This window comes from Lissotriton helveticus, chromosome 2_1, assembly GCF_964261635.1.
Source record: "Lissotriton helveticus chromosome 2_1, aLisHel1.1, whole genome shotgun sequence".
Classification (NCBI taxonomy): Eukaryota; Metazoa; Chordata; class Amphibia; order Caudata; family Salamandridae; genus Lissotriton; species Lissotriton helveticus.
The window spans coordinates 1,999,158,949-1,999,181,821 of record NC_136059.1 but is presented as its reverse complement, the minus strand read 5'-3'; the positions used below and the strand labels follow the sequence as shown (position 1 = coordinate 1,999,181,821).

Here is a 22,873-nt window from a genome sequence, read left to right as displayed (position 1 = left end):
CTGATTTTTAATTGTGTTTTTTTATGATGTTATACATCCATCTTCAGTTAAAACAGACCCATTGGAAAGTAAAGTTTACGTGTTTCGTCATGCATTGTTCAGCTTCTGTAGTTCTGTTAGTGGGTGAATAGAAGGTTGGAAGAATGGATTATGATTTGAAGCATTCAGGAGTGGTTGCGTATTTGATGGTTTAATGGGTTGGGTGGTACATGGATAGATGAATGCATAAATGAGCGTGAGTGATTCATCAATCCATACACTCCAGTCAATAACTGAAAAACTAGAAAGGAGTTGGAGGCAGGTTCCAGAAGCTGACAGCAGAAATGCCTATAGAGAAGCAATCAGAAACTATAAGGCTGAAATTACAACTGCGCAATCTTTATTTTATGAGGGCAGGATTAGCGCGGCCGCCAATTCGCCTAGGGAGAACTTTCGGATTGCCAAATCTCTTATCATCATTCCACAAAAACTCCCTAATCCTAAAGAGGCCCAAACTCGTTGTGACAAGTAGGCTATACTTCCATCAAAAAATTCAGCTTATTTCCCATTCTTTTACTCCTTCTCAGGACAAATCCGTCTTCTCTGGTACTGAGAGTAGTCTTCTGAATCCACAGTGTGTTTTAATGGAGTTTTCTTTGCTTGATGAGGCACTACTAAACACACTAATGTCCAGAGTAACATCTCGTTCTCCCATCGATCCAGCCTCTCCGCGCCACCTTACGCTAGTTACGGATGTAATTCGGTCAGTAATCCTGAATGTTCTAAATGCTTCCATCACCTCAGAAAAGGTGCCATTGGCGTGGAAATGTGCCCAAGTTAGAGCATTATTGAAGAAACCCAACTTGGATCCTTCCATCATGGCCAATTATCACCCCATCTCCCTCCTTCCCTGGTTGGGCAAGCTGCTTGAGAAACATAATAATACCATCTTGGTTCACCACCTGGAGTCCAACAATCTACTTCATGATTCCCAAGCAGGTTTCCGTCCTAAGCTCGGGACGGAAGCAGCCCTCTTGGCAGTGACAGAGGGCGCTCGGAGGCACGTGGACCAAGTCGGCACAGCAGCAATCATTTTGCTGGACCTCAGTGCCGCCTTTTGACACTGTGGATCACAACATCTTGCTTTCTCGATTAAAACATCTTGGGGTGACAGGTCTGGCTCTCGCCTGGCTGCAATCCTTTTTGAAAGACCACTTTTTTCAGGTCTCGGAGGGTGCTACTCTATCTAAACGATGGCCCCTTAGCTGAGGGGTTCCTCAGGGATCTTCCGAGAGCCCCACGCTTTTTAATGCCTATATGGAGCCATTAGCTGGGATAGTGCTTCCTTTCAGCATCGAAATTGTCACCTATGCAGGTGACACCCAACTGGTGGTTGCTCTTAACCACCTTGAGGGATCATCTAGCACTTTGGGCATTTTCCTAGAAGCGGTAGCCGACTGGATTGCACTTTCTCATCTTAAATTAAACAGGGACAAGACAGAACTGATGTACCTGGGTAAGTCTCCCTCACCCAGAGCAGCTTTGGTGTGGCCTACCTGTCTCGGCGCTATGCCAGTGCCTAAAGATCAGATTAAGAGTCTGGGAGTGTGGCTGGATAGCACTCTTTGCTTTAATCACCAAGCTACCAAGCTTTCTGCCACCTGCTTCGGCCTGATGAGGTTGTTGAGGAAAATTTTGCCTCTTCTCCCTTTCCAGGCTCGTAGGATTATGGTGCAGGCTCCCTTCTTGTCCCGCCTAGAATACGGGAATGCTTTGTACCTGGGCGCACCACTGGCCACCATCAAAAAACTGCAGGTGACCCAGAACTGCGCGGCCCGTTTACTTCTGGAGCTGCCACGGAGGCAGTCAGTTTCATCTGCCTTGAAGAAGCTCCACTGGCTGCATATCCAGGCCAGGATCAGATTTAAGGCGATGTGTATAGCTCATAGAGCATTGTGGAAATCAGGCCCGGCTATGATTCGTTCTTTAGTGACCCCCTACCGTCCTTCTAGAAGTCTGCGTTCCAGTACAGCCTACCTTGCAATCACGCGGAAAGTACGACTAGTCAGATGGGGGGGACGCTCCTTCTCGTGGAATGCTGCCACCTTTTGGAACTCTCTGCCACCCATTCTGCGCAGCGAAACCGATCTACAAACTTTTCGCAGACTCTTAAAAACCTTCCTCTTCCACTAATCTGTACAGCCAGGTTTCGTTTCCGCCCGCCTGGTCCAAGCGCCACGAGGCCTCAGGGTAGAAGTGCACTATAAAAATCGAATTTTCATTTTTCATTTCATAACAAAATCCTCCATCCACTTCATCACCCATTCAAGGAATCTTTCTCACAATCATCTACACAAACTCGACAATCCGGAAAAAAACTGTTTTATGTTTCACTTATAAAAACGGAACCTGGCTATGTCTAACACTAGGAGAATGTATTTTTCCCCCTAAAGTTCACACTATTTTTACAATCTCACGTGATGATTGAGGCCTTGGTCCAGAATTTGCTTCAAGGATTGGTTTCAGGAGAAGAGCATATGCCTCGCAAAAGAGATATTGGGTATATTAAAGCATTCTTGGGGGTGGATGATAGAGGATTTGTTCTTATATCTATCTCATGTCACTCAAGAAATGTAATGCAAAGTGCTCTGCCACTCCCCTCCTATAACTAATTAACAATAGCAGCAAATCACTTGCCTGTGGCAGCTGATTAGGTTTTTTTTGCAGCTGCATATGAAAATGCTGTAACCCTTACCAGGAGCCGTGGGGAAGGTCCTTTCAGGAGCTCTGGAGGAACCTCTTTCTGTAATACCACTGCATGGCCTATGATACAGAGGCCATGCAGCTTGCTTTCAGCTCTCCTTTTTCCCTCAAGTGTGGTAGGCAGATGCAAATCTTGTGAAAAAAGGCATCCTAGGGTGACTCAGGAACTTCCACTTCCCCTGCGTCCTCCGTCCAAACAATGCTCTTTTTCCTGCTTCAAGAGTCCTCAAACAACAGGGAGAGTGTCTAAATTGTTTCCATTATTTTTTGCCTCCTTCAATCTGTCTCTTCTGTTTCTCCTATTACTAGTCTCTTTCTGTTTCTCTTATTTCTGTTTTCAAGGGACCTCTTTTAGTGGTGAAAAAGTAGTTAACAGCCCTAAGTCTGACTAACTCCTGGGCTCCTTGCCTATTCTTAAAGTTGGGAGAGCATGGCTTTCGCAATGGTAAAGCCACAGATTTCTCCATTATTCGGGAATCCACTGCACTGACTAGAAGACAGTGGACCACCACCTTCACTACTGTCTCCCTTGTTCTAAGCCTATGTGCCAACCATGGGTGAAGTGAACAAAAATCCAAAAATATTATCCAGGCACTGGGAAAAAAAAACAAGTGTGCGCAGGACATAATTTTTTTCTGAAAGACAGAATCCAAATTTAGGGGTTCCCCACAAATTCTCCCGCTGTTAAATCAAGCAGGGAATCCATTTTGGCAAGGGCCCCAATGTATGCCAATACTTGAGTGACCCCTAAGGAGGCAAAGTGAAATCCTAGATCTTCTGGAGGGTAAGCTAAATATGGAATATTCTTGGCCAGATGAATTTCTTTAACCAGAGGACGTGACCTAATGGCTAGATCGGTCGACCTTAAGGCTGAAGAACTGGGTTTGAGTTCCTACAGGGATGCCCAACATCCTGTGATTCTGGGCAAATCACCTTATCTCCCTGTGCCTACCAAAATAAATGTGTCTGTCTGTAAAGCAAACTAGTGCTCATGTAAAGCGCTCTGATACCTTCGGATGAAGTTCGCACTATATAAAACTCAAAAAAATACTATCCTTATGACGGGAGTAATTCAGCTAGTGTATTATTCTCAATATATGGCATTTCCTTCAGAAAGAAGAAAACAAGTTACTTACCTGTAACTTTGGTTCCCCAGTATTGGTAACTTTCATAGATTCCCATGCTTTTGTATCATTCCCCGTCGTCGGAATGGGAGTCTCGGTAACAATAGCATTAGGTCAAAAGAGAAAGAAAAAGGCCTAGGCCTCATTCCGTTTTGTAGCATATCACCCTCTTTTTGTAAAAGAGACCAAACTTAGGCATCAGCCAATCAGAAGAGCCTCACCCCATAGAACCCTCCTGAAGGAACCTCAGAGCCTCCGATTTTCGTAACCGTTGTGCAACAGTCACCATATCTGCTGTAAGCTGAGCTTTCCCCGGGGAGGTGGGTGGGCACATGGGAATCTATGAAAGTTACAGGTAAGTAACTTGTTTTCTTGCCCCACTATTGGAACTTTCATAGATTCCCATGCTTTTGTATTAGAGTAGCAAGCAGTTAGCAATAAAAAACACATTTTGTGTCATAAATACATAGCAATAGCCAACATGACATAAAGATACAAAATGTGCAAAATAACGGAAGGTGGGATAGAAAGGAAAGCTCGCCAATTATTGGAAGAGGTTCCTCAGGACAGCCTGGCCCACTGCAGTATTCCTCTTGCTGTAAGGATTCTAAGCAGTAATGCTTAGTAAAGGTGTGGACGCTGCTCCAGGTAGCAGCTCTGCAAATATCCTTAATCTGCACCCCCGCGAAGAGGGCTGTTGAAGAAGCCACTGATCTTGTGGAATGTGCCCGAACCCTGCCAGTCAGTGGTTTACCTGCTGCAGTATGGCAATGTAGAATGGCACTCGTAATCCATCTTGCAATCCCCTGTTTTGACAGCGGGAGACCTTTGCTCGGACCACCAAAAGCAACAAACAATTGGGAGGATTTCTGAAATCCTTTGGTACGATCCAGATAAAATTTTAAACATCGTTGAACATCCAGAGAATGCAGCGACGTCTCCGCTGGTGTAGCCGGGTGAGGAAAGAACGCCTTTAGAATAACCGGCTCGTTCAAGTGGAAGTCCGAGGGTACTTTGGGTATGAACCTTGAGTTAGTTCTCAAGATAACTGTGTTCCTTTTAAATTACAGGAAAAGCTCTTGGATTGTGAGAGCCTGCAATTCTACAATACATCTTGCTGATGTGAGGGCAAGAAGGAGAGCCAATTTCCATGAAAGGAACTTCATGTCTGAACGATGAATTGGTTCAAACGGGCTTTTCATGAGTTGAGTGAGGACTAGATTCAGGTGCCAAGTAGGAGGCGGAGACCTCACTGGTGGATAGACCCAGAACAAGCCTTTTAGAAATTGTTTAACAAGACCACAACGAAGGTCCAGACTCAGACTGTCTGTATCTTGAAATGGATGCCAAATGAACCTTTATAGAAGAATGGGCCAGCCCGACTTAGCCAGGGACAAGAGATAAGGCAGAAGCTGATGAGGCTTTGAAGTAAAAGGGTCAACTTCCTCTCTCCTGCACCAAATACAAAATCTCTTCCATTTGAAGCGGTAAGTCCTGTTCGTCGAAGGAGCTCTCGCCTGGGAGAGATTTCGTTTGAGATGGGGAGATTCATAAATTCTCGCTGCTCAGGAGCCATGCTGTCAGGTGTAATGACTGTGGATCTGGATGCCAAACGTGTCCTTCAGACATTGTGAGGAGATCCGGAATAGTCCTCAAGGGGAGAGGAGGAGCTAGCGACAACAGATGGAGCTCTGTGTACCAGAACTGTCTCGGCCAAGCAGGGGCTATCAAGATCATACTGCATGGTTCCACTTTGATCTTCCTGATAAGCCTCGGGATCAGTGGGATGGGGGGAAAGGCATAGACAAATGTCCTTGACCAGGCTATCGAAAGCACATTCCCCAATGATCCTCGGTGGTGAAGCCTGCTTGCATAAGACCGGCATTTTTTGTTGGTCGGTGTGGCAAAAAGATCTATTGCTGTTCTGCCCCACTGGCTGAAGACCTCTTCTAGAACTCGCTGGTTCAACGCCCACTCGTGACTGACTGAGGATAACCTGCTCAGCCTGTCGGCGTTCTCGTTTAGAACTCCTGGCAAGTGTTCTGCCTTTAGCAACATCCCGTGAAGGATCGCCCATTCCCAGATCTCTTGAGCTTCCTGCGACAACGGAAGAGACCTGGTTCCTTGTTCACGTAATGCATGGCCGTGGGGTTGTCCGTCCTGATGAGCAATTGTGAACCTCCTAGGCGCGGGAGAAAGGCTTGTAGAGCCAGTTTTATTGCTCTTAGTTCCAAGAGATTGATGTGGAGCCGTAGATCGTGAGGAGACCAATGGCCACTGACATGTAGGTCTTGCATCACTGCTCCCCAACCCTCCAATGACGCGTCCGTTGTCACTACTTGAGGAGACGGATCACTTACGAAGTATAGACCTTGGGACAAGTTTCTCTGGTATGTCCACCATAGGGCCGCTCTTCTCATCGCCGGAGTGACAGTCACCCTGTCGTCGAATGATCCGTGAACCTGTTGCCATTGGATGTCCAGTTGTTCCTGCAGATGACGCATTCACAGTCTGCAGTGAGGAATCAGAGGTATGCATGATGAAATTACCCCCAGCAGAGATTTGTAGCGGCGTACTGAAAGACACCTTCTTTTTCGTAAGTCCCGAGCCATGGTCTGCAGTTTTTCCCACCTCTCTAGGGTTGGGAAAGCCTTTGAGAGTTTTGAGTCCAGGATGGCTCTCAGGAAACGTGCCTTTCTGGACGGAACCAGAGATGTTTAAAGTGAGTCCTAGATTTCTAAACAGGTTTGTACAAGCCTGAACAGCGTCCCGGGCTGCTTCCCTGGACGGGGCCTTCAGCAACCAGTCGTCCAGGTAGGGGAAGACTTGAAAAGGATTCCTTCTCAGGAATGCCGCTACTGGCGCCAGCACCTTTGTGAAGATCCTCGGGGCTGAGCGAAGACCAAAGGGTAAAACCCTGAATTGAAAGTGGCTCTTGGCTACTGTGAATCGTAGAAACCTTCTGTGTGCTGGGTGAATCGGTACATAAAAGTACGCATCCCCGAGAGCGAGCGTGGCCATAAAATCCCCCGGATTGATCAGCCACAAGATGTCTTGAAGAGAGACCATCCGGAAAGACAGGGAGATGAGATAGGTGTTGAGCTCCCTGAGATCTAAAATGGGAGGCAATTTCTCTAGCATCTTCCTTACCAGGAAGAACCTGGAATAGAATCCCTGTCCTCTTTGGTCGAAGGGAACCGGTTCTATAGCCCTCTTCAGGAGCATTTGATGAATTTCGAGCCGCAGAAGACGCAGGTGTTTTGATGGAATGACTGCAAGGGGCTTTGGAGGTGGGATTTGAGTAAATTCCAAGGTATGGCCCTTTCGAATGATGTTGAGCACCCAACGGTCCGATGATATCTTGGACCAATTCTGAAGGTATTGGGATACCCTGCCTCCAACTGACGACTTCTTGGAGGAGGGTACAGTAGGAAGAACCAGGAGGCCGCTATTGTCGCTTGGACGTATCACGTCCCTGGCGAGCCTTTTTCCCTTTGTTGTAAGGCCTGGAGTAATTGGAGGATTGGCCCGGCCTTTGTTGATAAGGCTGGCGGTATTGTTGGGAACCTGAGCCGTAGGATGAGTATCTCTGTTGTTGATAAGATCCTCTGTAGTTTGTACCTCTGCCTCTGGACCCTTTAAAAGGAGTTTTGCGGTACTGAAGCGTACCCAAAGACGGGCGGTCTCAGTGTCTTTTTTGATGTCTTGGAGAGTGTCGTCAATCAATTTCCCGAATAGTGCTTCTCCATCAAAAGGAAGATCTAAGACTTTATTTTGGATCTCGGGTCAAAACCAGGTCAACTTCAGCCACCCCTGGCGACGGAGGACGGCAGCTCCAGCCAACGAACGAAATGCCGTCGTGGCAATGTCCATTGCACAGTCAATGATCTCCATTGAAGTCGCCTCTCCTTCTCACAAGACCTTTTTTTCCTCTGCTTTCGATTCTGGAGGAAGATGTTCCAGGAACGGTGCAACATCACACCAAAGCTGGCGGTCATATCTACCCAATATTGCCAGGGCATTAGCTGCCCGCACCAGGAGACTCGCCATTAAAGAGAATCTCTTCCCAGCATTGTCCAATCTCCTTCCTTCCATGTCTGGAGGAGTTGTTAAAGGAGCAGAAGGGTTGCGGGATTTTCTCTGTGCCGCTTGAGAAATGACCGAGTACGGTCTTGGGTGGCCCGTTAAGGCAGCTGGACCATCCTCAGGCGCTTTGTACTTTTTATCCAGACGCGGTAGTACAAGGACCACCGTAGCTGGGTTTTTCATAGCCTTAAGGCCTTCCTCCCACAGATGTTGCACTATTGGTATGGACCTTGTTGTCTTCCTATACGGTTCCTTGAAATCATACAAGAAACATTCGGTGGCCACCGCAGGCATTGACAATTTGAACCTGCCAGCCGCTCTTTCCATCAACTGATGAAAACCTCCTACATCCGCTGGCGGGGAATCCACCGGATACGGACATGGAGATGGAGGGTCCGGAATGATGTATTCATCCCATTCAGTAGCTTGATCAGTTCCATTATCCGAATCATGATCCTCATCCGAGGAATAATCATGGCTGTCTGCTGGTCTGGAAGGCTCTTGTGGAATTGATGCCTGTGGCTGAGGGGATACCTAAGCAGGTAATTCAGGAACAGCCGCTGAGGCAGGAACTGAGACAGGCGCGGCTTGCGCAACTGGAGCCGGAACAGTCCCTGCAGCCTTAGATTTGTAATCCTGCAGCATCTTATGCAGGTCCTGCAGGAAAGAAGATGGTACCAAAACCATGTCTTGACCTGAATAATGCTGTGATTGGGCAGCCTGATGACGATAACCATCTTCTTGGTCAAACCCTCCTTCAGAGTCCGTCTCCTGACACTTGACCAGAAGTTGAGAGGGACATATGAGTCCTGATCATCCTCATCTGACTCCTCCTCATCAAATAGCAGAGCTACTGGCAAGGGGGTTACTCTCCTAGGAGATGTAATCTCCGGTGTAATTCTTGTCAAAGAAATAGTGATTCTTTTCTCCGATGCCAAGATTGTCGACGGAACAGAAGGTACTGTGAGTGCAGTCGTCGTCGACTCAGTCGACGGAACATGCCTCGTTGACGCTTGAACACTCGACGACGAGATAGGCGTCGTCGATGTCGTCGACGATGAGACTGTCGACATTCCAGACGTCGTCGACGTTAATGTTGTAGTCATCGAGGCCCTCGTCGATGACACTGTCGTCGTCGATATCGTCGTCGACCTTGCTGTCGTCGTCAACCCTTTCGGCGACGATGCCGTCGTCGGTGACCTTCTCGTCGACGCTGTTGAAGCTGTCGTCGACGCTTCCATCCTCGTCGACGATCCCTTCGTCGTCGAGTGTTCCATCGATGAGCCCGTCGACGGAACCAGTCTCAGTTTTGGCTTCAATTTCTTCGTCGACGGAACCTCCGTCGACGACGCCTTCATCGTCGATGACTTGGAACTTCTGTCAGAAGATTGGGAAGAGGGTTTCCTGAAGGCTGGATCAGTCTTCAAACCCTTAGAAGGCGTAGATGGTCCTACCCTCTCCTTTTCACTATGGTGAGGAAATTCGCCTGGCCCTTGGCTCTCAGACTCTCTGGGGGTCTTTTTTGAGGCCTTAGAAGGATGTTCCACAGAAGGAGAAGGGGAACCCCTACCCCTTTTGACTGATCTTCTAGAAGACACAGCTGACAATGAATCCTCACTGTCACTGGAAACTGCGTGTTTCCTTTCCTTCTGTTTTTGGAGCCAGGTCAGAAGTCTACCAGCACGATCCCGGACGGTGTTGGTAGAAAAAGTGCGGCAGATCTTGCAGTCCTCTGCCTTATGATCCGGATAGAGGCAATAAATACAATCCTTATGTTTATCCTCCTCAAACAACCTTTTCTTGCCACAGGTGGAACATGGTTTGAAAAGGGCCTTCTTCTTCTCCTTGTCAGCCATCCTTGTACGATCCTGAAGAGAAATCCTGTAGAAAACTTTTGAAAAGAGATGAAATGAGCAGAGCTCAAAGGAGACTCCCTAAGCACAACGTGCGGTAGAAAATCTGAGGCTCTGAGGTTCCTTCAGGAGGGTTCTATGGGGTGAGGCTCTTCCGATTGGCTGATGCCTAAGTTTGGTCTCTTTTACAAAAAGAGGGTGATATGCTACAAAAGGGAATAAGGCCTAGGCTTTTTTCTTTATCTTTTGTACCTACTGCTATGTTATTTTTGTTGCTGAGACTCTCATTCCGACGGCGGGGAATGATACAAAAGCATGGGAATCTATGAAAGTTCCAATACTGGGGCAAAAATGAAGTCACTACAAAGGAAAGTACATACTCCATTTAGATATCATTCCCATTCTTAACTAGTGGGTAGGATGTACAGCAAATTGTCAATTAGAAAGGGGGCTAGTGAAAGGCGGAGAACTTGTGCAGGGGTGTATCTGATCTACCTACACAGTGACTTGGGAGTTTTCCTGTAATGTGTTGCTTGCTGGAACTCTTAGCAGTCTATGAAAAGTAGGGCAGCATGTGCCCACCACATTACGTTCACAACATGGATGAATTGATTTGGTTAGGCTTTGACAGATCATCAGTGGTGCTGACCTTAGTGTTACACCATATTGAGTTTCAGGGAGCCTCTCTGGAGCGTGAAATTGAGTCCCACAAACTCTGTGGGACTCCTATAGTCCCAGAAACATCTGGAACTGACAGCACGTCACATTCTTTTCTGCCATAAAGCGATCAACCGTCTAGGAGATTTACATCACCCTCTCTGAAGAAGAGAAGTTATTTACATTATTTAATTACTGCTATGAGCTGAATCCTTTGGAGGAAAACAAGATGGATTTGATTTAGATCACTAAGACGTTGTTGCATTTTGTTTCCAATTGATACTAATGAAGGTAGTATGTGTATTTCACAACTGGCAACAGCGTTTTTTTGCAAAGGGTCCCAATCCTTCCCAAAATCCCACTTTACCTTGCTCTCTGTTCTACCTTTCATAAACATCACTATACTACCTTCTTTATCTTCCCAGCAAGAACACAGAGAAGTGTCAGATAGCAATTCTTGACATGTATAGCTCACTCAAAGAAAGAGGTACAGAAAATGTTAAAACAGTCCCCAGTTCTGATATGTGTCATTCTTCCCACAGACGTATACACTAGCATGAGCTATACTTCCTAAGAGCGAGAGCAAGAAAGGAATATGCTACTTACCAGTATGCATCTGTTCTTGGCATGTAGGGCTGCTGATATTCATATCTTGTGCATAGATCGCTGCCTAGTGTTGGGTCCGGATGATTGCACATTGTTGTCCTTGAAGAGTCTTCAAAGTCACACGAGATAGGTGGCTCCTCCCCCGGACTACAGTGCGCATGGGCATCCTCTCCATCCTCAGATTGTTTTTCGCCATTGTGGCAGGGATGGAGTATGATACAGTAAGTGATGTCCATGCTAGAGATTAATTCTGAGTGCTACAGCTGTGACAGGCACCGGGGAGGTGGGAGGGCGATATGAATATCAGCAGCCCTACATGCCAGGAACAGATGCATACTGGTAAGTAGCATATTCCGTTCGAGGCATGTGGGCTGCTGAATTCATATCTTGTGCATAGAATGTATAGCAGTCTCCCCCTAGCGGCGGTTGCCCGTGCCAGCTGCAGCAGTCTGAAAAAGAGTCTTGAGTACAGCCTGCCCTACAGCTGCCTGCTGTTTGGAGTGTACATCTACGCAGTAGTGTTTGGTAAATGTATGTATGGTAGTCCATGTGGCTGCCTTACATTTGTCTTCTAGAGGAATGTTTCCTAGGAAAGCCATGGATGCCCCTAACTTGCGTGTTGAATGCGCTCTTGGGGGAACTGTTAATGTGCGCTTAGCTTTTTGATAACAAATTTGTATGCACCTAACAATCCATCTGGCTATACCTGATTTGGAAATGGGGTTGCCTTTGTACTGTGGTGAAAAGGCAACAAACAGTTGCTTAATCTTCCTGAAAAGTTTTGTTCTGTCTATATAGTACAGGAGAGCTCTTTTAACGTCTAGGGTATGTAGATCCCTTTCTGCCACGGATTCTGGATTTGGAAAGAATACTGGCAGTTCTATAGCTTGATTGATGTGAAATTGGGATACCACCTTTGGCATACATTTAGGGTTTGTTCGCAGTACTACCCTATTTGCGTGAATTTGTATGAATGGCTCCTGAATAGTTAGGGCTTGCAGCTCACTAACCCTTCGAAGTGATGTAATCGCCACTAGAAAAGCCACTTTCCACGTTAGGAATTATATCTCACAGGAGTGTAGAGGTTCAAAAGGAGGTCCCATTAGTCTGGTTAGAACCACGTTTAGGTTCCAGACAGGTGAAGGTGGGTGTCTTGGAGGAATGATTTGTTTGAGTCCCTCTAGGAATGCTTTAATAGCAGGTAATCTGAAGAGTGAAAGGTGCTGCCTGTTCTGAAGATAAGCTGCCACCGCAGCTAAATGTATACATATGGTACTGTAAGCCAGATTGCATCTGTGTAAATGTAACATATGATGTTTTGAGTAGATGCATCCAGCGGATTTATGTAATTATTGGTACAATAATGACAAATCTTTTCCACTTCGCCGCATAGCATGCTCTGGTTGTAGGTTTTCTTGCCTCTTTGAAAATATTCATACAGTCAGGAGGCAAGTTGAGGTAACTAAACTCTATGACTTCAGGAGCCAGATCGCAAGGTTCAACTGTTGCGGATCTGGGTGCTGAATGTCGCCATGGCTCTGCGTTAAAAGACTGGGTGTTAATCGCAGCCTTTGATGAGGAACCACAGAAATTTCTAGGAACGTGGTGTACCATGGATGCCGCGCCCACGCTGGAGCAACCAGAATGCGTGTCATGGAGTGTTGTCGCAGTTTGCGTGCCACTAGTGGTATGAGCGGGGCTGGGGGAAAAGCGTACGCAAACTTGCCTGACCAGTTCATCCATATCGCATTGCCCTGAGACTGCGGATGTGGAAACCTGGCGGCGAAGCTTTGGCATTTTGCGTTTTCCCTTGTGGAGAACAGGTCTATTTATGGGTGACCCCATCGCTGGAAGTACGGTTGCAGCACAGAGATGTATCTCCCACTCGTGTATTTGGTGGCTGTGTCTGCTCAGCAGATCCGCCATCTGGTTGCCCTTGCCTGGGAGGAAGATGTTTCTCTGAATGGCCCACTTCCACATGCTTTGCGCTAGATGGAACAACTGTGGAGAGTGTGTCCCTCCCTGCTTCTGTATGTAGTACATGGCAGTCATGTTATCCATCCGGATCAACACGACTTTGTTGCACAAATGTACCTTGAACGCCTTCATTGCCATAAAGATTGCCATCAGTTCCAGCATGTTGATGTGCATCCTTTTTTGCTGTGTCGTCCATAGTCCCTGCACTGTGTAATGTGTAATGGAGGGCATGCGCTCCCCATCCTAGGAGAGATGCGTCCGTTGTCAGCACTATTTGTGGTACAGGCTCTTGGAACGGTCGTCCCCTGCAAAGGTTTTGTGGGTTCCACCAATGCAGAGAGCTGTATGCGCGACCGGTCACCAACACTAGGTCCTATAATTGTCCTTGAGCCTGGTTCCACTGCCGTGCTAAGCACTCCTGAAGCGGACGCATGTGTAGTCTCGTGTGAGGGACTATGAAGATGCAGGAGGCCATCATGCCTATCAACTGCATAAACACCCATGCTGTAAGCGAGTGTTGGGGTCTGAATTTCTGAATCAGTAGTAGAATGCTGTTGATTGTTGCTGAGTTTGGCTGCGCCTTTGCTGCCAGGCTGTGTAGGAGGTGAATAGTGCGGGACATGTGGCTGGCACATTGCTGGGCTGACTTTGCTTGGATGAGCCAGTCGTCCAGATAGGGGTAGACGTGAACATGGTTTCTCCGTAGGTGCGCCGCCACTGTCGCTAGGCACTTGGTAAACACCCTGGGGGCTGTTGTCACCCCGAAAAGCAGTACTTTGAACTGGTAATGCTGATTTTGGATGGTAAACCTGAGATACTTCCTGTGCGCTGGATGTATTGGTATGTGGAAATATGCATCTTTTAGGTCTAGTGTTGCGAGGAAATCTCCCTGACTGAGCAATGGTAGAACTTGCTGTAAAGTGAGCATGTGAAAGTGTTCTGACAAGATGTATTGGTTTAGGGGCCTGAGGTCCAGTATTGGCCTGAGAGACCCGTCCTTCTTGGGGATTAAGAAGTACAGCGAGTACACCCCTGTACCTTGTTGCTGTATAGGGACGAGTTCTATGGCCCCTTTTTGAAGCATGCTGATGACTTCTTGCTGCAATAAGTGTATGTGCTCTGCGGACATAGGACGGTGCCTTGGGGGTATGTTGGGTGGAGGGGAGGTTAGCTCTAGACAATAGCCGTACTAAATAAGTTGTCTCACCCACCTGTCTGTGGTAATGCTTTCCCCGACCGGTGTGACATGGTCCGGGGGCAGTGACCAGGCGTCACTGTTTAGTATTTGCGGAGGATATGGTATTGTTATTCCCTCGTCCACTGCCATTACTGCTGTTGCCACGGTATCCACCTCTGCCTGTTTTATTATAGGTGGTTTGCGTGCTCCCTTTATTGTATTGAGCCTGCTGGGAAGCCTGGCCTCTTGTAGTTCCTCTGTTACTGGAGCGACGAAAGGAGCCTCCTCTGAATTGTTGTGACTGCAAGGCCCCCATAGATTTGGCTGTCTCTGTGTCTTTTTTAATTTTCTCTAAGATTGTGTCCACATCGGGACCAAATAAAAAATCAGGGTTCACAGGCTGATTTAATAATGTTGTGTGAATCTCAGGTTTGAACCCAGAGATGAGCAACCAAGCATGCCTTCTGAGCATGACACTTGTGTTGATGGCCCTGGCTGCGGTGTCTGCTGCGTCCAGCGCACATTTAATGGATGCGTTCGATATCAGTTTCCATTCTTGTTTCAGTGTTTCTGCTCCCTCCTTGTAAGCATCAGGCAAATGTTGTAGCAGTTGCTCTAATGTGTCATAATGCGCCCTATCGTATCTGGCTAATAGGGCCTGTGTGTTGGAAATTCTCCAGATATTAGCTGCTTGAGCAGCTACCCTTTTCCCAGAAGCCTCTAATACTTTAGACTCCTTGTCTGGAGGAGGAGCATCACCAGTAGTTTGTGAGTTGGCACGTTTACGAGCATTGGATACCACCAAAGAGTCCAACGGCAGCTGTCCCTTAATGTATGTAGGGTCCACAGGCGCCGGTCTGTATTTTCTTTCAATTCTGGGGTTAACAACCCTTGCACTTGTGGTTTCCTTGAAAATGTCTCCTGCGTGTTTAAGGACACCTTTTAACATTGGCAATGTTTTAACTGATTTCTCTGAAGTGGAGAAAGTGTCAAACAAGAAGTCTTCTTCAATTGCGTCAGCATGCATGTCCACATCGTGATTTTGAGCTGCCCTTTCTATTAATGCGTTAAACGCTGCTGTATCTTCTGTTGGCGAAGTTTTGACAGGATAAGAAGGAGTATCAGGAATAGTTTGTGACTCCCCCTGGTCATTAGGGTCTGTCCAGGCTTGAGTTTGGTCATCCTGATCATTGTCCGCAGGGTAAGAATATTGTTCCTCATAGTCATACCCCATATCCTCATTAGAGCGTGTGGGTGAGTACACAGAAGTGTCCTGGCCATGGTACCCTACAGCCTCAAAAAGGACAGGCGATGTTGAAGAATCCCTTTTCTTTTTGAGTGAAATTTTATATGATTCCATAGGATTTTCCGACCTGATCTTTCTTTGATGAACAGTAAGTCTGCCGGTTTCGGAGTCGATAAGTAGCTTCGACTGATTATCATAGGAGGGCTCCTGGTACAGAACGTCCTCCTCCAGAGGATGACTCCTCTTCCCAAGTGACACCGTCTTGGGTGTTTTGACCCCTGTTTTGGGATCGATCGCCTTAGGGCGTGCAGTTGGGGGCAGCCCTAATTTTATCGGTGGCACAGCGTCTTTAGACAGACTGACCTTTTTCGGTGCCGGCGTCGATATAGGACCGACCGACTTCGCTCCGTCGTTTTGCCTCTGGCCTTGCGTCGACTTCGGTGCTTGTGGCGTCGGAGGTGCGCTCTTTTTCCTCTATTCGACGTGCTCCTTCGAGGCGCCTTTGTGTTTTGGCTCGAGGGCTTTGACGAGCTGTGGTCTGTCGACTCGTTGCTTCGGATCGAGAACCTTCCGAGCCTGAAGTCCCTTGTTTGTGTCGCTGTCCGTCGACGTCAACCCCGTCGGTTCGACGCACTTGGCTTTTGCGATGGACATTAGTGCACCAATCTTCGGCTCGACACCCTTTATGTTCGACCCCGCAGGGTCGTCAACACTTGTTTTCTTCGTCGACTCCGACGTGTTCAAACTCTTCGATCCGAAGACTGTTTTCAGCAGTTTCGGTTTCGTTTTTGACTCCGTGGCTTTCGGTTTCGCTTTCAGTAGTGCGACCGATGGCTCGTGTGATATATTCTTAGCCGGGCCGAGACGCGGGGCTATAGAATGTTTGTTATGATCTTGGCTAAGGCCTTTTGGCGATGCCTCGACCTGAGCCTTTGAAAGTTTTATAGTGTCTTTTTCGGGCCCAGTACCCACTGCTGGGCCTGGTTCGTCGTCCCTTACCTCGTCGACGTTTTCTTCATTGACGTGTTCTTCGTCGTCTTCATAATAGGTGGAGTATTGCTCCGAACCCGGATCCGACGGCTGGTCTGGATCCTCAGTCTCGACGACCTCATCGTCGTCTTCATCGAAGATATTCACCGGGTCGGACGCTGGCTTCGTCATTGTTTGTCTCGCTGCACGTCGGAGCCTAAGCGTCTTCTTTGACCGGAATCGAGCACAAGCTAGACAGTTGTCCTCATTGTGGTCGGGTGATAAGCACTTGTTGCACACCGGGTGCACATCGATGTGCGGGTATTTTGAGTTACAAAGGGGGCATCGTTTGAACGGGCTCCGTTCCATCGACGATCGGGCCTCTGGTGTCGAAAAGGCCACGCGGCTCTCTTCGACGTCCTGCTCGAAAAGAACTGGAACAAGAACTCGGCACCGATCGAAAGAACAATACCGACGACCCCGAAGGCCTTTTGGCCTTGTAGAAAAGTTTCCGAACTTGAGTAAAGAAAAGTACATCCGAACCCAATGGCAGAAAAAACCAATCTGAGGATGGAGAGGATGCCCATGCGCACTGTAGTCCGGGGGAGGAGCCACCTATCTCGTGATCCTTCGAAGACTCTTCCAGGACAACAATGTGCAATCATCCGGACCCAACACTAGGCGGCGATCTATGCACAAGATATGAATTCAGCAGCCCACATGCCTCGAACACAAGTGTTTTGTTATCGTGGCTAAAATCCTACATAGACCTGACTGTTTGAAATGGTGGAAGAGTGACTATTCTTTGACTTTTTCTACTAAATCATTAAGTGCTGCTTCAAAGGTGGCTACAAGCCCTGACAGGAATGTTTTGACTTTGTGGTTGTTAGCATGCTCCCTCCCACAGCCATCCATAACAAAAAGTCAGGACAAATGTTTTGTCTCACTTTACTGATGCTCCTCATGTTCATCCTTTTAGTGAACCACGGTAGAGGAGGCCCCCATTGGTCTTTCCACCTTTAGTCTCAAATGGGCTGCCCATACCTGGCAACCGTCTTGTGTCCTTGCTCTTGACAGCTTTATGTGCTTTGGGGGCATTGGATTAACTGTGTATGACAAAAGCGGGGCCAATGGTTTCCATTCACGTTTATGGGCGCCATTCCCACTTCTAGCTCTGTTCTCTGTCTTTTACCAGGGGACGGCCTACACAAGGTTTCCCGGATGCAGTGCTTTAAATTAGATGAAAATGTTATGGGGGCTCTAAAAGGTGCATGGCAAGGATACATCACTAAAAAAACTTTGCAAGAGGCCTGATCTATGTCACTAAGCCCCAGGCATAATAGGCATATTAAATGAACTAGAATCCTGCACTCACATGGCTCAAGCGTACATCCTGCACACACCTAGTGATCAGAAGACCCAATCACAGATGTTACTCTTACAGAGCCCAGGCACACAAACCCTAGTCACAGAGCCAAGGAAACATCTTGTGATCAGGGGACCCAAACACAAAAAAACTGGGACACATCATTTGCTCACAGGGCACAGGTACACATCCTGTATTTACAGTGCCAATGCACACAGCCTACACTCACAGGGTATAGACTAACACTCCACATTCACAGGACTTTGTCTTAGGGAAGCTTACATTTCTCCTGTCCATGCTATACCTCAGTTGTGTGCTATATAAGTTTGATATAAACCTTTTAAATATACAAAAGCTAAAGCGATGGGTCTGTCAATTTGTGTTGCTTTGCAAGATGTGAATAAGAGTGAACTCTCCGAAAAACACATAAACAGGGTTTCATTGTTCCCATGTAGTTTCATACTTACAATGGGAAAAGAAAAACTACAAGTTCAAGAAGGTGAAGCAATGAGAGGTAAAACTCCAGAACTAGCTAATGGGCTAAAGATTTTCCGTTTGCCTTTGAATGTGAAACTAGAAATCATCATTGTGGACATAGACAAAACCACAGTTAAATGAAAAGCACAAAAAAAGTATGTTTTCAGATTTCTGCCCTTTGTTGGAGGCAATCAGAGATTAATCAGTCAAGTGAGGTGAGAAGTGCAGATGCATGTGTTGTGCGGATGGGCTAACATTTACACTCATCAAAAATGGGACATTCTAAAAAATTCTGCATTACCCATAATACTGCCCATCTTTTGGAAACAAAGATGGAGTGAGCTGAGTTTAATTTGGACAAGGGACTTCTTTGGTACCGGCTGCTGAGAGGGCAAACTAGAGAGTGCATCCTTTCTAATGGCAAGCTTGTGGTCATGCTGAAGCTCATTTTTCAGCCCTGCTGTTGATCTTGTCCTACTTGGCTGTCTCAAATCATCCAAAGGTGTCCTGAACCAATGAATGTCATACAGAGTATGAAACCTGCCACCAAAACTTTAGCTCCCCTACCCCCCAATTTATGTTTCAAAAGACAAGATACTGCAAGACAAAGGGCCACTTAAATTCACATTTGGATTACCTGAAAACATGAACATGGCTGCCCCTTGGGCGACCGCCAAACTTTCCTAGATAATAGCAATCCTAACCACATACTCCCATATTTATTGTACTCTGGGACACTACTCTTAGCCTGATTTTGAGTCTGGTGTACAGAAATCCATCATGACGGGGGACGTAATGTCCTTTTAGACCATGACAGATGGAATAACTTCCACCAAACTCAAAATCAGACCCAGAGTAAATTCCCTGTCAGATGTATAGACAAGAATGCTACCAGGGTGGTCAGGCCATGCAAGGGCTCTCTTTATCATGGGGAAGCTGGGTGGTCAGCCAGGGCCACAACAATCTGCAAGCATATTGAGGGGCATTCATGGTGCCACAAAGCATGTCACGTTTTCCACTGAATGAGTAAGGGCTGGCATTAGTGATTTAGAATACAACAACAGCTAAGCCAAGGGTGGCCAACGCTTTCTATCATCCAAGCAAGCAGGGACCCTGATGTTGGAAAGAGTCCATTGACACTAAAGACAGCATGCATACCAGCATTTTGGTGGGCATGGTACTTAAATCTGTTTCTGATGGAGTAGCCCTCCACGAAAAACAAAGGTCCTGAGTTAGAGTTCTGCAGGATGGTCACTCCGTCACAACATGACGCATATCCTGTCCACTTTATTACAAATGCCATAGGACATAATGTACTTGTCATAAGGTGGCTGGGATATCTGTAACATTGTGATGGAGTAACCCTTCCACCAAATATGAAACCAGGCACACAGTATTGTAATTAATGGCATAGCACAAAGACTGATGTCTTTCACCAAAAGATAAACATTGTTGGGTAATACTACTTTATCAGAACAATATATGTTAAGTAAACTTCACATAACATTTCAAAATGTTTAATAACACATTATGATGCTTGCAATTACATGTTCACTAACAGAATTATTTTTTGTTTTTTTATCTTTGTCTGTGTAGATCAGCCCCCATAGGAAGAAGAAGATCTAGCAGGCTACTGCAAAAAGAGTGGCCCAACAAGGGGTCTACAGGTGGCACAGCATCCACTGTCGAAAATATTGGATCGACCCTAAGCGGTGGACCTGCCTTATCACTGCAAATCAACTGGGAAAATCCTCCCAGCAGTAAAAGCGAATGCGGCAAAGGCTGCATCCCATGAAGTGGTGCTTTCTGGCAGAGGCCCTCCTTGACTTGGATGGGGAGCTGAAGGCCATGGAGCAACGATAAAGGGGTACGTTTCATCAGCTTAGTAATACTAATGTTGCACATAAATCTTCTTTGTGGCTTGAGGCCGGAATACTACGCCACAAATGTGACAGGTATACTGTCTTTATTATGAATGCAACTGGATATAAAACATTTGTAAGTCAGCAGATGGGTTATCCGTCACATTAGTTACAGAGTAAACGAGACAGCGACCAGTACAGGAGACCCTATGTGTCTCCACAATGGTTTCTGTGTCAATACAAACAATGCTTTCCTGTTTTTCCACCTCTAGTTGTGCATGTTAACATGTTGCAATGTTAACAAACAAATGTATGCATAAGCCAACTAACAAGCATGACCTTAAAAACGAAAATGTTTTGTTAGATAGCTTTGGGGTTGGGATTTGAAAGATATGTTTGCTGAATTACCAGAATCAATGTTAATAACGTGGTTGTAACATGGAAGACATGGGCTATCTGCCACATTAGCGACAGAACATTGTATCCAGCATACATGAAACGAAGGGGCAGATGTATCATTGTAGCAGTTTGTGAGTCCTTAATAGCGATTTTTAGCGAATCTCAATTAAGGACTCGCAAAATGCTATGTAGGTAGAAATCGCAATAATAATTGCGATTCCTACATATTCCTTAACTTCGAATCGCAAATTGCATTTCACAATTAAGGAATCCCTTCCCATTCATTTCTATGGGTCAAGATGTCCATAGGAATGAATGAGATTTGCATGCACAATTTGCGAGTACCCAATAGGTACTCGCAAATTGCGCACGCAATTTCAAGAGTGCAAGAGTTCCAAAAGGACACCCTTTTACACCCCTGAAATGTGAATGTGTGCATATGTGGCGCACATACATGCCCTAAGGGCATGTATGTGTGCCACATGGCTCTTTGAAAAATGCAAAAAAATGAATTTCTTGAGGAAATCGGAAATTACCACCAACTTGAAGTTGGTGGTAATTTTGGATTCCTTAAAGCAATATTGCAATTTGCAATGGCTACTAGCATAGCATTTAGGGAATCACAAATTGCGATTCTCTAAATGCATGTGCAAAATAGGGAATCGCAAATTTTGTGATTCCTTATTTCGCAAGTAGGTTTTTGTTTATCTACATTGCACACAGCTAAATTATGATCGCAAACGCTGAAATTCTGCGAATTTCAGCATTTGCAATCGCAATTTAGCTTGATACACCTGGCACTAGGCCTTTAATTAAATGTCTCATGAGGCTCAAACTCCTGTGGAGAATGTAAAGCGTATTGGACATGTTCAGATCTCTAATAAACAGGATATGTAGGCACTACTGTGTCTTAATATAACTACTTTGTGACATGCATAGTATCCCTTGGCTATTATTTAAAAGGATATGATAGCGAACATCCAGGTCCTGGGCATGTGTGTGACCAGACTACTGTTGTGAAGGCAGGCTAGGCGTCCACACATGCACACGTTCTGAATGATGTTAGGTTCATATAGTGCTGTCTAGCTGACGTTAAATAGGATAGACGGACCTTCAAAGCAGCAGATGGTTGAACAGACAGTTTTTGACGGCCTGGCCACATCTGATAAACTCCTAATCGGGCATGAGGTATTGGTTGACTGCTACTGGATCTGAAGTTTCGGTTTTCAAGAGAGCCAAGAGGCCCCAGGAATTACCCACTTCAGAGAACACAGACTGAGAATTAGTAATGTGATTAGTGGTATCATATAATGCTCTATAGGTAGTGTAATCATTTAAGCAAATATGCTGAACTAAAGATGAGTTAATCAAGTTATTTTGTAACACCTCTTAAATTACCTCGACTAAACTCAAAATGTATGAACCTAAAGCTAAAAAGGCATACTTTGGATTATAATAATATTAAATTAACACACAACCTATCAATGACCACAGAAATAAGCTTGAAATAAAAGGTTTTCCAGTATGATGGTGTATACTGCACAGTGGATCAAATACAAGGTGGAATGACTAAAGGTATTTCAGGGAAGCAGATATTAAAAACAATGCACAAATGTGAGCAAGTAAACACACAATGTGAAAAAAAAGATATCACTTTTCAAGAAATGGGTTCAGCCAGTACCATCACTCATCCCATCCGGGCTTGAAGACTGTAAAATCAAGATCCATCTTGCCTCTTTCTGCTGATGAAACCTTATTCCTGTCACCACTCCTTGGTAATGCCAAAACATTCTCAATTCCTAAAAACGTGTAAAACAGTAAGATTATTATTAGAATCGATAGTGGAATCCTTAACAAGTGCAGAGGAAAGACTGTGTTTCTTAGGGTTACCAGATGCTCAAAAGGACAAGTTACTTACTAAGTAGAGACAGATCTTCCCCATAAAAACATTCTCATTAGATTCACATTTAGCTCTGCCTTGCTGAACTGTCATGCCTACACACTCTCAACCATTGACTCCTACAACATGTGTATGACACCTAATTTTAGGCATTTCTGACTGAAAAATATACACCAACTCCTCCTTTGATATGGCTGATCAACAGATCCTTCTCAAAACATACTCCCTGCTCAATAGTACATCTCGGGAACAGTGGTTAACTTACCGCCAACATGACCCTGATTTTGAGTTTGGCATTGCAGATGAAGGTAAGTCTATCAGGATGGTGGAAGATTTACCTCTGCTCTCCTTAAGGACTTCTGTCTGCCAGATTTGGAAGGGTCAAATAGACTTTGCAGGTTTTAAATTGCTGTGGAAACTGCTTGACAAGGG

General features: G+C 46.0%; 1 protein-coding gene across 2 annotated transcripts in view; it reads right to left on the bottom strand.

The window, feature by feature from the left end:
- The window catches only part of RBM46 (RNA binding motif protein 46), a 703,675-nt gene that overhangs the window by 264,341 nt on the left and 416,461 nt on the right, over positions 1-22,873 (bottom strand). Inside the window, exon 5 of one of the 2 annotated variants that reach the window (XM_078676964.1) lies at positions 22,275-22,340. In XM_078676964.1, the coding sequence (XP_078533090.1) occupies positions 22,275-22,340 (66 nt within the window). Of the gene's footprint in view, positions 1-22,222; positions 22,341-22,873 lie in introns of both variants that reach the window. The other variant, XM_078676965.1, reaches the window with a different exon arrangement.